We start from the raw sequence: 16,744 nt of genomic DNA on the forward strand, positions 1-16,744 counted from the left end.
TTTAGGTAACCTTTAAGCGATTAAAATGACTATTACAAGGGTAGAATGGTTGATTCTTTTGAAAGCTTCAGTCACCCTAAATAGCCAATAAACCAGATAGTTGTTAACCATGCTTTTTCTTCTTAGGATTACAACATACTTATCTTGGTATTTCCCCAGGATTCTAGTAGTAGGCTATTATTTGTTTTAATTGTCAGAGAGTGATAGTAATCTTGTCAGACCAAAAAGAAAAGGAGAAATACTCTAGTCCAACCAAGATTATAGAACTTTGGTTATTGATCTGTTGTTGATTTTGGATTAAGGCATAGTTCCTGATTGCTTTTCCCAGAGTAGTTCAAGCCTGAGGCACCAATCCTATGACTGTGCTGCTTTTAATAACTGAACTAATGACCAGAAAGCTTTGTAAGATCACACCTTTTATATAGATTTTAGTATTTCCTGGAATGATATATTTTTCCCCCCTGGAATGATGTGTTTTTTAGGTTTTGCTTGGCCAACATTATATAACCCATTGTCCTGTCATTATTATTTATTGATGTAGTCTGTTACAATTATTAGAAGCTATGTGTGGTTTATTAGTATCTTACCGGTTTTAATAGAGGCACCTAGAGCATTTCATTCCTAGGATTTGAGTGAACTAGTTTATATTTTTAGCTTTTTTCCTTAGGGCATTTGGTTAATTTATAATTTTGGATTATAGCATTAAAACATTTTATTTTTTTTAAAGATTTTATTTATTTATTTAATTGACAGAGAGAGAGAGAGAGAGAGAGAGAGGGAACATAAGCAGGGGGAGTGGGAGAGGGAGAAGTAGGCTCCCTGGCTTGATCCCAGGACCCCAGGATCATGACCTGAGCCGAAGGCAGACACTTAACGACTGAGCCACCCAGGCGCCCCAGCATTAAAACTTTTTAAATTGCTTTTTGTGTTCAAGTGATCACCAGTGTGGATTAATTGTTGGGTCCTCTTTCTACCTTATCACTATCTATGATCCTCATGTTGATCAATCCTTTTGTTCTTGATGTAGTTTCTACTTTTGCAAAGTCTGGTTTGCTTATTCACAATTCCCTGTATTCAGTCTTTCCTACCTTATAAACAGGTGTATATTTTATAAATATGAATTTGTTTCTTTTTTTCATACTCCTCTACTTAAAACAATAAAAAAATCAAATACCCGGGGCTCCTGGGTGGCTCAGATGGTTAAGTGTCTGCCTTTGGCTCAGGTCATGATCCCAGGGTCCTAGGATCGAGTCCCACATCAGGCTCCCTGCTAGGCGGGGAGCCTGCTTCTCCCTCTGCCTCTGCCTCTCTCTCTCTCTCTCTCTCTCTCTCTCTCTCTGACTTTCATGAATAAATAAATAAAATATTTTAAAAAAAGAAAGAAAGAAATCAAATACCCTATTAGAGTTACTCTCCTTGGTATTAGGATTTTTTTAGTATATTTCATATTAGCTTTTACCTCTTAAGTATCATTATAAATGCATAGCTTCTCACAATTTTATATTAGCTGTAAGTATTATCTGTCTACCCATCCATTTAAAACTGTTTTGATGCTTAAACTGTCACACCTTGGCCAGTGAAAGTTCATATAAGCTGGCTTGTCTCTCTTTGAAAACACATGATGTATACAGGTAACCTGTTGTTGAGCTGGAGTGTGAGTATGGAGGACAGGGAAGCAGGAAATGGGACTAGAGAGGATACAGGGATCAGACTAAAGAGTTTGAACTTTATCCTCAAAAGGGTGGGGAGTTGTTGAGGAATTTTAAACAAGAGAATGTCATGATCAGATTTGTGTTATAGAAAGATTTTCCATTCTTTTTTTTTTTAAAGATTTTATTTATTTATTTGAGAGAGAGAGAATGAGAGATAGCACGAGAGGGAAGAGGGTCAGAGGGAGAAGCAGACTCCCTGCTGAGCAGGGAGCCCGACGCGGGACTCGATCCTGGGACTCCAGGATCATGACCTGAGCCGAAGGCAGTCGCTTAACCAACTGAGCCACCCAGGCGCCCCAAGATTTTCCATTCTTAACATGAAATTTTGAATTTCTCAATATCTGTATTTTGTTATATTTGAAGGCTAAGTTTCACCTAGATAACTAAGGGGGGGGTTGTTTTTGTTTTTTTAAGAGAGAGAGCGGGGTGGGGGAGTGGGCAGAGGGGGAGGAGAGGGAGAAAGAGAGAGAGAGAATCTTAAGCAGGCTCTGGGCCCAGCATGGAGCCTGATGTGGGGCTTGATCTCACAACCCTGAGATCATGACCTGAGCCGAAATCAAGACTCTGACACTTAACCGACTGAGCCACCCAGGCGCCACCAGATAACTGAGTTTTAAGTTCCTCCCATGGAATGCTATGCATTTCAATGATAAGCTTTTTTTTTTTCTTTAAGAATCCTAAATTTCTCAGACTGTATATTTGGTCTGCCTGTTGGCTGCTATTATGTGCCAGAACAACCAGCAGTCCCCTCTTTCCCAGATTTTGTTTAATAGAGCTGGTCTCCTGTGTCCTCAAGTTTCCCAGTGGTGTTCTTACGGACTTATAGGAGAATGGCTATTGGCGAGATGTTTCAGGAGCCATCTTTCCCCCTCTTGCTACTTTCGTCTCAGAAGATTTGTAGATATAGATTCTGAGGAGAGCAGGAAAAAATTCATGTTTCGATTTTTTGGACTATTGTTTGTTTGTTGTTTTTTCCCTGCTCCAGGCTTTTATACATGTTGTTCTCTGCCCAAAATGCTCTCTATCCCCTCTTCCCACAACACATGTGCTCTATAAATTTAGCTCAGTCTTCCAAGTTCTTTTCTGAGAAGGGCCTTCCTTGACCCTCTAATATGCAATTATACCCCCTTATTTGCCTACATATGGCGGCACTGCTCTCTTATTTATTCTCTCCTCTCCTCGACCATAAGCTCTTTGAGAGCTGGGATCATCATATTCTGTTTTGTTCATTTTATCCCCAGCATTTGGTACAGTTATGGCCCATGGTAAGAAGTCAGTACATATTATTGAATGGTTGAGGAGCTGGCCTATAAAGGCAGCTCTTACTATCCCCCACCCAGGTAAGAGAAAGTAGATTCAACTTTTATTTAGCTCATCCAGTTCTCAAACTCCTCTCCAGTTCTTAGAGTTATATAGCCTTGGTCCAGGCTCGATTCAGTAAATATCAGTGTGCTTCAGAATCACACAAGTGAAAGCTGTCACTTAGCTGTCACCTCTCAATCAGCTTAGTTCCCTGTGCACTAACAGGGAGGCATTCTGAGCCTATATTTCTTTTGCTTCAGCTTTCTTTATTTCTCAAAGCTGTATAGCAAGAAATTTTCTCCTGCTTGGGTTTCTGTTTTATCTCTTTTCTCAATCTCCAACCATCCCCCCCTTTTTCCTAATTATATTTAACAGAAGTGACTTGAAATCCCAGCATACTCAAAACCAAAATTCTTGTGATTGAGGAAATAGCTTATAGAAGTAGATTCAAATATCCTAGAATTTATAAGTCACAGTGTGAGAAGTACAATAATAGGAGCACATGCAAAATACAGGGAGCAATTTAATGTTCTAATTACGGGTTAATATATTTAAAGGCACAATATTTAAAAAGAAGGAGGTCAACAATTTACTGATATGCAGACAGGGTGGTTGGTATGAGATCAGATCCCTGACTTACAAATGCATTAAATTTTGATGTAGTCATTGAATTTAAAACATACTATAGATAAAGTTTATGCTAAGCCTTATATGGGAAACAAAGATAATCTAGATTTGCTCTCAAACTAAAACCCAGTAAATGGACTGAAACTAATCTTACGCTATATGTTAACTAACTGGAATTTATTTTTTTCTTTAAAGATTTTATTTATTTATTTGAAAGAGAGACAGAGAGCATGAGCAGGGGGGAGGAGGCAGAGGGAGAGGGAGAAGCAGACTCTCTGCTGAGCAGGAAGGCCTGCACAGGCTGATCCCAGGACCCAGAGGTCATGACCTGAGCCAAAGACAGACGCTTAACTGACTGAGCCACCCAGGTGCCCCACTAACTGGAATGTAAATAAAAACATGAAACTAAAAAAAAATTTAATAACTATGAAATAAAATCTAGTGAGTGGGGCTAGGTAGTTTTGTTATTTATCAAGTTTTATATCCATTTATGGCCTACTGGCATTTTGTAGATAGTTGCTCAGTATCAAATCATTGGTAAGTGGTAGAACCTGAACTTGAACCTATGATTTCTGACTCCATAGCCTGAGCTTTCTTTTTCTTTCTTTTTTGAATTTAGTTTTTATTTTCATCAAAGTTTTATATGTTCATAATTTAAAGAATGGAATTATCCAGGGTACATTATAATAAGTAGCAGTCCTTCACCATGTCTATCCTCACCTTACTCAGAGGCAACCACTTTCAACCTATTTAGCTAATTTTTTTTCACATTTAACTTCACATCTCCAAAGGACATGCTTTTGTTTGCTATGTCTTGGTATTTTTAGTTTTAGGAATTATTTACTTCCTACTATAGAACTTAAAGATTTAGTTCTGTTTTACCACATCCTCTACCCCCACCACATACATGCAAACTCCCAGTTTCCCCATTTATTGCAGTGTTTATTAACGAATATTTAATGTTTACATTACTGTAACTGTTTAAATGTTATCCACAAGAGGCGGCTGGGTGGCTCAGTTGGCTAAGCGTCTGCCTTTGGCTCAGGTCATGATCCTAGGGCCCTGGGATCGAACCTCGTATTGGGCTACCTGCTCAGTGGAGAGCTTACTTTTCCCTCTCCCTTGTTCCTCCCCACCGCTTGTGCTCCCTCTCTCTTTCTCCCTCAAATAAATAAAATCTTTTAAAAAAATTAAAATAAATGATATTCACAGCTAAACCTTGTATATGATTACTTTTCTCTTTTTTATTTTCCTAAAAATTGTCTTGTTTTTTCATTTGCTTAGTATTTCATTTTCTATGTATTTATTACTAATTCAACCTTAGCCCCACTTGTGTGAATTTCTTCTCATTACTTTCCAACACTTTAAGTGTTCTCTCAGTTTCAAACTCTTGAAGATATCTCTCCTAGAACTTTTCTGAATTAGTCGCTATTCTGTAGAACTGTCATTTTAGATTCACCCTTCACTCTCATAATTTTCCTCTTAGTTTATACTCACTTTTTTCTGGAACATATCCTCTGGTAGCCTTCTGAGATGGTGTTCATGAAAAATAAATTTTTTTGAGCTTTTGCATGTCTTTATTCTGTCCCAACGGTTGTTTGATATTTTGGCTAGGTATAATCTTTTGTTGGAAATTATGTCCCTTTGGGGCACCTGGGTGGTTTAATCGGTTAAGTGTCTGCCTTCTGCTCAGGTCATGATCCTGGAGTCCAGGGATTGAGCTACGCACCAGGCTCCCTGCTCAGCGGGGAATCTGCTTCTCCCTCTGCCTCTCCCCCAACTCGTGTTTTCTCTCTCACTCGCTCTCTCTCTCTCTCTCAAATAAATAAATAAAATCTTTTTTTAAAAAAAAAGGAAGTCATAACCCCTCAAAATGCTGAAGGTATTATCTCACTGTCTTCTAGCTTTTCTATTAAGTCTAACGCCATTCTGATTCTTCATTCTCTGCATGAAAACTTTCCCCCCCCTTTTGGGAAGCTTCTAGGATCTCTCTCTTTCCAAAGTTATAAAATTTCACACTGATTGTCTTTGGTACAGTCTAATATCATCCCCTGTGTTGGATGCTAATGGGCCTTTCGATCTGAAAAGTCAAGTCCTCAGTTCTGAAAATTTTCTCAAACTAATCTCTTTTTTTCTTTTTAACTCACCAGCAAACTCAAACTTTAAAATAACTTCTACTAGTGTGATCTCCACCCCCCTCCCCAAATTGTTGTTGTTCCTGTTTTTTGGTTTTTTTTGTTTTTAAGATTTTATTTATTTATTTGAGAGAGAGTGAGAGAGAGAAAACACGAGAGAGTGGGGAGGGCCAGAGGGAGAAGCAGACTTCCCGCTGAGCAGGGAGCCCGACACGGGGCTCAATCCCAGGACGCTGGCATCATGACCTGAACTAAAAGCAGACGCTTAAGGGACTGAGCCACCCAGGCGCCCCAGTGTCTAACTCTTGATCTCAACTCAGGTTTCAAATCTCAGAGTGATGAGTTCAAGCCCCATATTGGGCTCCACGCTGAGCATGGAGGCTACATTTAAAAAAAAAATGGCTATTACCAAAAAGATTAGAAATAACAAGTGTTGGTGAAGTTATGTAGAAAAGGGAACTCTGATGTACTGTTGGTGGGAATATAAATTGGTGCAGCCACTTTGGAAAATGGTATGGAAGTTCCTTAAAAAATTAAAAATAGAATTACCATATGATCCAATAATTCCACTTCTGAGTTTTTCTCCAAAGAAAATGAAAACACTAATTCAGAAAGATATATGCAACCCCTTGTTCCTTGGAGCATTATTTATAGTGGCCAAGATATGGAAACAACCTAAGTGTCCTTCAGTACATGAATGGATAAAGAAATTGTGTTATCTGTACACAATGGAATACTATTCAGCCATAAAAAAGAATGAAATCTTGCCATTTGCAACAACATGGATGGACCTCAAGGATACTATGCTAAGTGAAATAAGTCAGACAGAAAGACAGATACCATATGATCTCTTTTACATGTGCAATCTAAACAAAAAAAAAAACTGGGGGCGCCTGGGTGGCTCAGTTGTCAAGCGTCTGCCTTCGGCTCAGGTCATGGTCCCAGGGTCCTGGGATCAAGCCCCGCATCGGGCTCCCTGCTCAGCGGGAAGCCTGCTTCTCCCTCTCCCACTCCCCCTGCTTGTGTTCCCTCCCTCTGTGTCTCTCTCTGTCAAATAAATAAATAAAATCTTAATAAAATAAAATAAAAATAAATAAATAAATAAATAAAATTTAAACTAAGCTCATAGATGGACACCTAGGCGGCTCAGTTAGTTAAGCATCTGCCTTCGGCTCAAGTCATGATCCCAGTGTCCTAGGATCGAGTTCCGCATCAGGCTCCTTGCTCAGCAGGGAGCCTGCTTCTCCCTCTGCCTGCTGCTCCCCCTGCCTACTGCTCCCCCTGTTTGTGTGCTCTCTCTCTCTGACAAATAAATAAAATCTTAAAAATAAAAAAAAAACCTTTAAAAAAAATCAAACTGGGATGCCTGGGTGTCTCAGTTGGTTAAGCGTCTGCCTTCGGCTCAGGTCATGATCCCAGGGTCCTGGGATCGAGTCCCACATCTGGCTCCCTGCTCAGCAGGGAGCCTGCTTCTCTCCCTGCTTGTACTCTCTCTCTCTCTCTCTGACAAATAAATAAATAAAATCTTAAAAAAAAAAAAAAACTAAGCTCATAGATACAGAGAATAGATTGGTGGTTTCCAGAGATAGGGAGTGGGGGATGGGAGAAATGGGTGAACTGCTTTTGTTTTATTTTGTTTTAGTTTAAATAAATTGAATTTTTTAGGGGTACCTGGGTAACTCAGTTGGTTAAACATTTGCCTTCGGCTCAGGTCATGATCCCGGGTCCCAGGATCGAGCCTGTTTCTCCCCTTGCCCCTCCCCCTGCTTGTGTGCTCTCTCTCTCTCTCTCTCTCTCAAATAAATAAATAAAATCTTTTAAAAAATAAAATAAATTGCATTTTTAGAAATGTAAAGTTAAAACCTGCAAAAAAAAAAAAATAGCATGACGTGTGTAAGCTTCTGCTTGTTCATGATTCTTTAGGTTGGCAGTTTGGCCTGTTGTAACTGAGTTGGCTCATTTCTGTTCAAGTGATTATCAGCTAGTGTATGTTATCTGTTGCTGCCAGTGTATAAATCATTGTTGTGTAAACAAATTACCATAAACTTAACATCTTAAAACAGTACCGTGGGTCAGGACTCCAGGCATTACTTAGTTGGGCCCTCTGATTCAGAATCTTTTACAAGGCTGAAATCAAGGTGTCATCCAGGGTTGAGGTCTCATCTGAAGGCTCAGCTAGGAAAGGATTTGCTTCTAAGCTCACTTGTTTATTGACAGAAATTCAGTTCCCTAAGGACTGTTGGACTGAGAGCCTCAGTTTCTAACTGGCTGTTGGCCAGAGACAGCCCTCATTTCTTTATCATTTGGGCCTCTTCAACAGAACAACTTGCTTCACCAAAGCCAGCAAGGGAAAGAATCTTCTAGCAAGACAGAAATTACAAAGTTATGTGACTGAATCACAAAAGTAGTATCTAATCACTTTTGCCACATTCTTTTGGTTAGAAGCAAGTTGCTAGGCCAGCCCATATTCAGTGGGAGGGGCTACAGAAGGGTGTGACTACCAAGAGGCAATCATCATTCTTAGAGAATACCTACCACAGTTGGGCTCATGAATATGTCTAGGGCCTCAGCTGTGATAGTTGAGCTTCTCTTTCCATCTAGTCTGTTAACATACTGGAAGCCCAATCTTGTTCACATGACAGCAGCAGGTTCTAAAAGAGTAAGAGAAGAAACTACAAACAAGGTCTCTTGAAGCTAAGCTTGGAACTCGGACTGTATCACTTTCATTGCATTTTTTTTTTTTAAGATTTTATTTATTTGAGAGAGAGAGAATGAGAGATAGAGAGCATGAGAGGGAAGAGGTTCAGAGGAAGAAGCAGACTCCCTGCTCAGCAGGGAGCCCAATGTGGGATTCGATCCCGGGACTCCAGGATCATGACCTGAGCCGAAGGCAGTCGCTTAACCAACTGAGCCACCCAGGCGCCCTTTTCATTGCATTCTTTAAAGCTAGTTGCTAGGCCAGCCTGGATATAAAGGATGGGGAACTAGACCTTACCTCTTTTTTCTCTTCCTCCCATGAGCACTTTTTTTTCCTTCAATTTTTTTTTATGGTAATAAAATACACGTAAAATTTACCATCTTTTTTTAAGTGTACAGTTCAATGCTGTTAAATACATTTATAATGTTGTGCAACCATCACCACCATCCATCTCCATAACTCTTTTCATCTTGTGAAACTGGAACTCAATAACTCCCCATTTCCCCTCCCCATAGCCCCCGAAAACCAGCATGATACTTTCTGTCTCTATGATTTTGACTACTTTAAGTACCATATATAAGTGGAATCATACAGTATTTGTCTTTTTGTCACTGGCTTATTTCACATAGTATAATGTGGTATTAATAGTATAAGGTTCATCTGTGTTTAGCATATTGCAGAATTTCCTTCATTTTTAAGGCTGAATAATATTTTCTTGTATGTATATATTGCATTTTGCTTATCCATTACTCCATCAGTGGACACTTGGGTTGTTTTCACATTTTAGCTATTGTGAATAATGCTTTTATGAACAGGGGTGTACACATATCTCTGTGAAACCCTGCCTCTAATTCTTTAGGGTGGTATATCCAGAAGTGGAATTGCTGAATCATGTGGTAATTCTATTTTTAATTTTTTGATGAACTGCCGTACTATTTTATATAGTAGCTATACCATTTACAACAAATTTGTAACCCTTTTAAATCTAGTATATACTTTTTTTTCCATAATTGAAGTATTTTTATTTTATGTACAATGAGTTGGCATTAAGGGAGGTATCTTGACTATCTACAGTTAACAATGAGTTGGCATTAAGGGAGGTATCTTGGCTATCTACAGTTAACAATGAGTTGGCATTAAGGGAGGTACCTTGGATATCTACATTTAAGAATGAATGACCCATTCAAGGAAGTTCACTTAACCCAACTTAATGAAGCCTATATCCTTTGCGCACTGACAGAAAACACTGGCAGCATATAGTGAGACCAAATTTCAGGATCAGACCATGTTGGTTTGAGCAGCCATGGCGAGAACAAGAACCCTGACCAAATTTCCTCAAATGGCTCCAGTAGAGCTGCTGGTGACCCATCTTGCTCTCTCAGCTGCAACGAGGCAAAAGGGCTACTATATACATTTTTAGTTTTGATTTGCTAATATTTTATTTAGGATCCTTGTACTTATATAATAAATGAATATACCTGTAATTTTCCTTTCTCATAATATTTTTGTATGGTCTTGGCATCAGGATCATGCTAGCCTTATAAAATGAGTTGAAATTCCCTACTATAAACATAATACCTATCATAGGGGAGGTGCACAAGTATATTTATTAGTTGAATGAATGAATGGATAAGTAAATGACTATAGAGGAGACAGAAGGGTCAGTCAGACTAGTAAAAATCAACTAGAAAAAAAATGAGTAGTTGACAGAATTTTTTTTTAATGGAAATTCATAGTTCTGTTTTCTTAATCTCATTTGTGTAGTCTTCTTAGGGTAGACATTCTGATGTTACCTGCTCTGCTCCCAAAGTAGAATTTACTTTGTTAGAACAGAAAGAAACCTTTCCCAAGTTCCTATAATTTGTAGCATATTCTGAGGTCCTAGTTACTATGGTAGCTACAAGGAAGCAAATTCAAGGAGGGGACCCTAAGGGAGGAATGTGAGTAAAGAGTGCATAGCTGAACATTGGACTTGGAAATCACTGCTCCCAGGACATTCAGTAATTCAAGGTTTTGTGGGCTGAAGGACTTGGATAGAGTAAGCACTCCAAATTATATCCAAAAATAACATCTATGTGTTTCTTTTTAAAATATTGGCTCATAATCAGACTGTTGCAGACTGTTACATTCTCAAGTTTCCTTGTAATGGATGAATTGATATATGTCATATCTACTGTGTGGCATTTGAAATTCTCTGCAAAATTTGCTTCAACTGAAATTTCCTGTAAAACTTACCTTCAAATTGGCATTATTTACGCTTCCTTCTTTAGAGTTCACTAATTTCGGTTATTGAAAAGAAACAACATATAACTTTTTTTTTAAGTTTATTTATTTAAGTAATCTCTACATCTAGTGTGGGGCTCAAATTCATGACCATGAGATCAAGAGTCACATACTCTTCTGAGCCAGCCGAGTGCCCCAACATATAACTTTTTATGATAGTTTTTCCCTATTTAGATTCAGATACTGCATGTGAATAGATGACCAGAAACCATCTGAAGGAAAGAATGCTTTCAAGCACCTGGGCTAAACACATTATACACTTGAGTAATACATTTGGTTCTAAGTATATAGACAGCTTCAGCCAACAGTGAAACATGTTCAGTTATGTAGTAGCTGTTGTCTGTCAGTAGGAGGCAGAAAAATTCATCTTTAGAAATATTTTGTTGGTTGGTTAAGCGTCAGACTCTTGATCTCAGCGCAGGTCTTGATCTCAGGGTCATGAGTTCAAGCCCCGTGTTGGGCTCCACACTGGGTGTGGAGCCTGCTTAAGAAAAGAAAGGAAGAAAAAAGAAATATTATTGTTCTAGAGCTCAACTTTTTTTTTTCTCTTTTTCAAAGAGATATTAAATCCTTTATTTGATTGTTGTGAGGATCAAATGAGAGCATGTATTTTGTTTAATTTTTTAAACGTAAACATTTAATGTTTGAGTTAAGCTCTTATACCATTATAAGAGCTTTACAGATATTAACGAATTTAGTCCTCATAACAAGCCTGGGTGAGGTGGGCACTATTATGATACCCATTTTGCAGATGAAAATGAGGAATAGAAAAGTAACTTGCTCAAAGACATACAGCTAGTAGGTGGGATTTATACCCAGGTGGTTAGGCCTCAGAGGCCCTCTTCTGTATCATGATGCTATGCTGCCTCTATGTGAACATGCTTTTGTAAGCTATAGATAGATACTGTACAGATGTTAGTAGGAGTTTTTATTAAGTGCCAGACACTGTACTAGATGTTACAAGAGATATAAAGGAATTATAAGCCTGCCTTTGAAGAATTTATAATCTGGTTGGCAGAAAGAAATATAACACAGAAAACAGCAATAATATGACAGCCTGTAACATCACCATCTACCAGAGAACTCTCCACATTAGTAAATGTGCATCTTGTTTTCTTTCAGTGCTCTCTTATACAGCATAAAATCTAATGCATAATAGACATATAGTTAATGTTGATTAATGTACATGTTTTTATTTAATGTTATTCCCATTTCCATAGTGAGCAAAGCTAGGGTATTATTTGCAGAGAAAGAATTCCTTGTTATACTTTCCTTCTCTGCCATGTAATGAGTTTATGGATCATCCACTTATTCGGCTTTTTATTTTTAATTTTTATTTACTTATATTTGACAAATAAAAATTATATATATTTAAAGTGTACAATGATGTTTTGATATATGTAGATGTGATTGTGAAATGATTACCACAAACTAATTAACATATCTACCACCTCCTTAACTCTTAGTTTTTGAGGTAATTTCACATTTATAGAGTGATTACAAGACTAGTAGAGAACTTATATATCCTTTACCCAGATTCCCCAAATGTTAATGTTTGTTCTACCATTCTCTTGTATAATATGTATACACAATATATTACATATCCTATTATTATATTTCTCAGCTATTTGAGAATAAGTTGCAGATATGATTCCCTTTACCTTTAACTACATCAGTGTGTGTCCTGCACCCCACCTCTCACTGCCACCCAATAAAGGACAGTCTGTTAAAACAGGAAATTACACTGCTACAATACTTTAATCTACAGATCTTATTCAGACTTCACCAGTTAACCTAATAATATCCTTTAGAACAATACAAAAACATTTTGACTACCCATGTTTTAAACATTGTGGTAAGTGTATGCTATGTGACAATCCTGTATTTAGTTCCAAGAGAATGGTGAGCAGGTGCCCTGTCTCCCTGACTTAGTCATGCAAGCAGGGGCAAATGGCTTTGTTTGATTTCCCTTCTCTTGTATGATTCAGTGGAGCAGCGTGACTTCATTGGAGTGGACAGCACAGGAAAGAGGCTGCTCTTCATGGCTAATGAAGCGGACTTGGATGAAGAGCTGGTCATTAAGGGATCCATCCTGCAGAAGTAAGCCCTAGGGTTTTTCTTTCTGGCAATTCTCCTTGTCTTAAAACAAAATAAAACCACCCAGTGGATGGGAAAGGGGGAATGAAAACTAGATTATACTGTGTGAAATTGACAAAAGTATGTGACTGTTTTCCCATGAGACGGGATGAAGGCTTTTCTTCACGGCACAAGCTTAGCTTTTCCCTGTGTCTTTTCTTGCCAAGGTAGAGTCAAATCCTGCATAGCAGCAGGGCAAAGCAGCTGTGAGAAGAGGGAACAGGGCTGTCTTTCTAACAGTGTTCTAGAACTTCCTTTTCTTTTTTTTAATGGTGGTAAGCACACAACATAAAATTTACCATCTTAACCAGTTCTGAGTGTACAGTTTACTAGTGTTAAACATATTCACATTGTTGTGAAACAGATCCCCAGAACTTTTCCATTTGGCAGAACTGAAGTTTTGCATCTGTTAAACAACAACTCTTCTCTTTTTCCTGTCCCCAGCTCCTGGTTACCACCATTTGACTTTCTGTTTCTATGAATTTGACTACTTTAGATACCTCAGATAAGTGGAATTATGCAGTATTTGGCCTTTGTTGACTGGCTTATTTCACTTAGTATAATATCCTCAGGGTTCGTCCATGTTGTAGCATGTGTCAGAATTTCCTTCCTTTTTAAGACTACATAATATTCCATTGTGGGGGCCACATTTTTTTAAATGTATTCATCTGTCAGCAGACATTTGGGTTGCTTCCACCTCTTGGCTATTGTGAATAATGCTGCAGTGAACATAGGTGTGCACATATCCCTTTGAGATTCTGCTTTGAATTCTTCTGGATATACACCCAGAAGTAGGATTGCTGGATTCTATGACAGTTCTATTTTTAATTTTTGGAGAAACCTCTATACTGTTTCCCATAGTGACTGTGCCATTTTACAATTGCACCAATAGTGCACAAAGGTTCCAATTTTTCTACATCCTTGTCAACACTTGTTATTTTCTGTTTTTTTGATAGTAGCCATCCTAGTGGCTACAAATAAGCAACTCAGTCACATCTTCTTTAATCAGCATTAATTGAGTGCTTGCCCAGCATGGACTTTTTCATCAGAGGCCACATACTCAGAGCTTTACTCTCTGATACCAGTACATAGGAAAGTTTAAAAACTGTTTGGAGCCTGGATTGTACTTGTCTGTGGTTTTGCCATAGCTTGCTTGTCCCAGATTACAATTCTCTGTTATTCTTGATTAAACCCATTTTTGCTGCTTATAAAACAAAACAAAACAAAAAAAACATGTTTGGAGCCTGGATGAAACAAATGTGAAAGGAGTAAATTGGGAAAAGAAAGTGTCTTATTTAATGTTTTGCTATCTAGCACAACAGAGGTAGGAGACATATTTCAAAGTATATATTTTAATGAAAATGAAATTAAATTCTAGCTTTAGGTAACCCAGTTACCCCAATGGATTAGAGTTTGATATTAGAGCCTTTGCTGTCTCATCAATAAAAATGGGTTTGATAATGATAGGGCTGCCATGGGGAATAAATGTATGTAAAACAGCCCAACACCTGTTTCATAATAAGTGGTCAGAAAATAGTAGACATTATTATTTATGTTTCTAAACAAATAAACAATGCTTGAAAAATACATGCATAATATCACTTCCAGATTAAATTGGTTGTTTCAGATTAGATCACAAAGTTCCTACTACTAATTCCTAATTAAATGTGAAAAACTAAATGAATATAAAACTGGCAGAAAGGGATGCCTGGGTGGCTTAGTCGGTTAAGTGTCTGCCTTCAGCTCAGGTCATGATCCCGTGGTCCTGGGATTGAGTCCCACACTGGACTCCTTGCTCAATGGGGAGCCTGCTTCTCCCTCTGCCTGCTGCCCCTCCTGCTTGTGCACATGCACGCACGCTCTCTCCCCCTCTCTCTCTCTGACAAATAAATAAATAAAATCTTTTTAATAAATAAATAAAACTGGCAGAAATTTCAGTAATGGCCAAGTAAGATAATTAAATATAATAAAGCTTAAAAACTGGTGGTCAAGGAAAGAAACAGGATTCTGATGAGAAACAGAAAGGAATAGGGGCACCTCGGTGGCTTGGTCAGTTAAGCATCAGGCCTTTGGCTCAGGTTATGATCCCAGGATCCTAGATAGGGCTCCCTGCTTCTTCCTCTGCACCTCCCCCTGCTCATACTCTCTCTCTCTCAAATAAACAAATAAAATCTTCAAAAAAAAGAAGAAGAAGAAGAAGAAGAAAGAAAGAAAGAAAAAGAAAGGAATAAAGGTAGGCTCCCAACTCCACCCCATCACCACTCCCCAGAAGCCATAATGATGTATTAATGAAATCTGCAAATTCTCACTAATAGCTCCAAAGCTGGAAAGAAGCAAACTGAGCACATATCTCTACTTCTATCTTATTCTGACTGAGAAGCAGTGGGAACAGCTACTTTCAAGTAAATGATGAAGCAGGGAAAATGAACAATGAGGCTGACTCTTTAACAGAAACAAAAGATCAAGCCTAGGGCCCCTGGGCGGCTCAGTTGGTTAAGCGACTGCCTTCGGCTCAGGTCATGATCCTGGAGTCCCGGGATCGAGTCCCACATGGGGCTCCCTGCTCGGCAGGGAGTCTGCTTCTCCCTCTGACCCTACCCTCCCTTGTGCTCTCTCTCTCTCAAATAAATAAAATAAAATCTTAAAAAAAAAAAAAAAAGATCGAGCCTAAAAATGAATAGGTGAAGTGATATAAAGCTGGAAAGTATTCCTCTGTAGGAACAGACTATACCCCTTAATTATGTGGAATGAAACAGAATATTTAACAGAATCTCAGGAAAGAAAAATATTTTAACAAAGATTCTGCAGTACCTTAGCTGTGTTCCCTTTGTTCCCTCTATCCCTCTGACTCACATCATTCCCTGAAGCCACAGAAAAGTAACAGAATACAAAATAACCAGCACTACTGTGCATTTGCCCAAAGAAGACAAAAACAGTAGTTTGAAAAGATATGTGCATTTATGTTTATTGCAGCATGATTTACAGTAGATATGGAAGCAGCCTGTGTCCATTGGTAGATGAATGGATAAAGAAGATGTGGTGGGGCAGCTGTGTGGCTCATTCGGTTGGCATCTGCCTTCAGCTCAGGTCATGATCCCAGGCGGGCTCCCTGCTCAGTGGGGAGTCTGCTTCTCCCTCTCCCTCTGCCTCTCCTCCTTGCTCGTGCTCTCTCATAAATAAAATAAAATCTTTTTTAAAAAAAGAAAATTAAAAAAAATAAGTAGAAACAGACCCATAAATAAAGAGAACAAACTGGTGGTAGCCAGAGGGGAGGGAAGTGGGGGTGGGCAAAAAGAGGTAAAGAAGAGTAGAAGGTACAGGCCTCCAGTTATGGGGGATGAATAAGTCACAGGAATGAAAGGTTCAACACAGGGAATATAGTCAATGGTATTATAATAGCATTGTTTGGGGACAGATGGTAGCTACACTTGTGGTCAGCATAACATAAGGTGTCAAATCACAGTGTTGCACACATGAAACTAATGTAACATTATGTATCAACTATACTTCAGTATAAACAAAAAGGAAAAAATAACCACCATTCACATAATAGTTGGTCTCAGATACAGGAGGATGAGAGGTAAGAACTCATCCATATCATATCAAAACAAATAAAACAAGAATGGACAAGACCAAAATAATCAGTATATCAACTATACAAACATAACAGCAAACAAAATGAAAGCAAGAAAAATGTTCTACAAAAGACAATGTATCCTGAAAAAAGTATAATTCAATGATTATCATTTCCTATACTCTACAGCTATACAACTATAAAACAACTCACCAATTAAAATAGCAAAGAACACAACAGATACCACTGAAAATCAAATTAATGACATAGAGGAAAG

General features: G+C 38.3%; 1 protein-coding gene and 1 pseudogene across 2 annotated transcripts in view; one reads left to right on the plus strand and one right to left on the minus strand.

Annotated features, from left to right (window-relative positions):
• The window catches only part of EIF2B3 (eukaryotic translation initiation factor 2B subunit gamma), a 127,619-nt gene that overhangs the window by 40,720 nt on the left and 70,155 nt on the right, over positions 1-16,744 (plus strand). For both annotated transcript variants that reach the window (XM_028123486.2, XM_028123487.2), the window contains exon 5: positions 12,746-12,857. In XM_028123486.2, coding sequence (XP_027979287.1) covers positions 12,746-12,857 — 112 coding nt within the window. The remainder of the gene's footprint in view (positions 1-12,745; positions 12,858-16,744) is intronic.
• Positions 9,672-9,845, minus strand: LOC148164532 (small ribosomal subunit protein uS14 pseudogene; annotated as a pseudogene).

The sequence above is a fragment of the Eumetopias jubatus genome, unplaced genomic scaffold, assembly GCF_037043125.1.
Source record: "Eumetopias jubatus isolate StellerSeaLion01/CBP00866 unplaced genomic scaffold, mEumJub1_p1.0 scaffold_4, whole genome shotgun sequence".
NCBI classification, from domain to species: domain Eukaryota; kingdom Metazoa; phylum Chordata; class Mammalia; order Carnivora; family Otariidae; genus Eumetopias; species Eumetopias jubatus.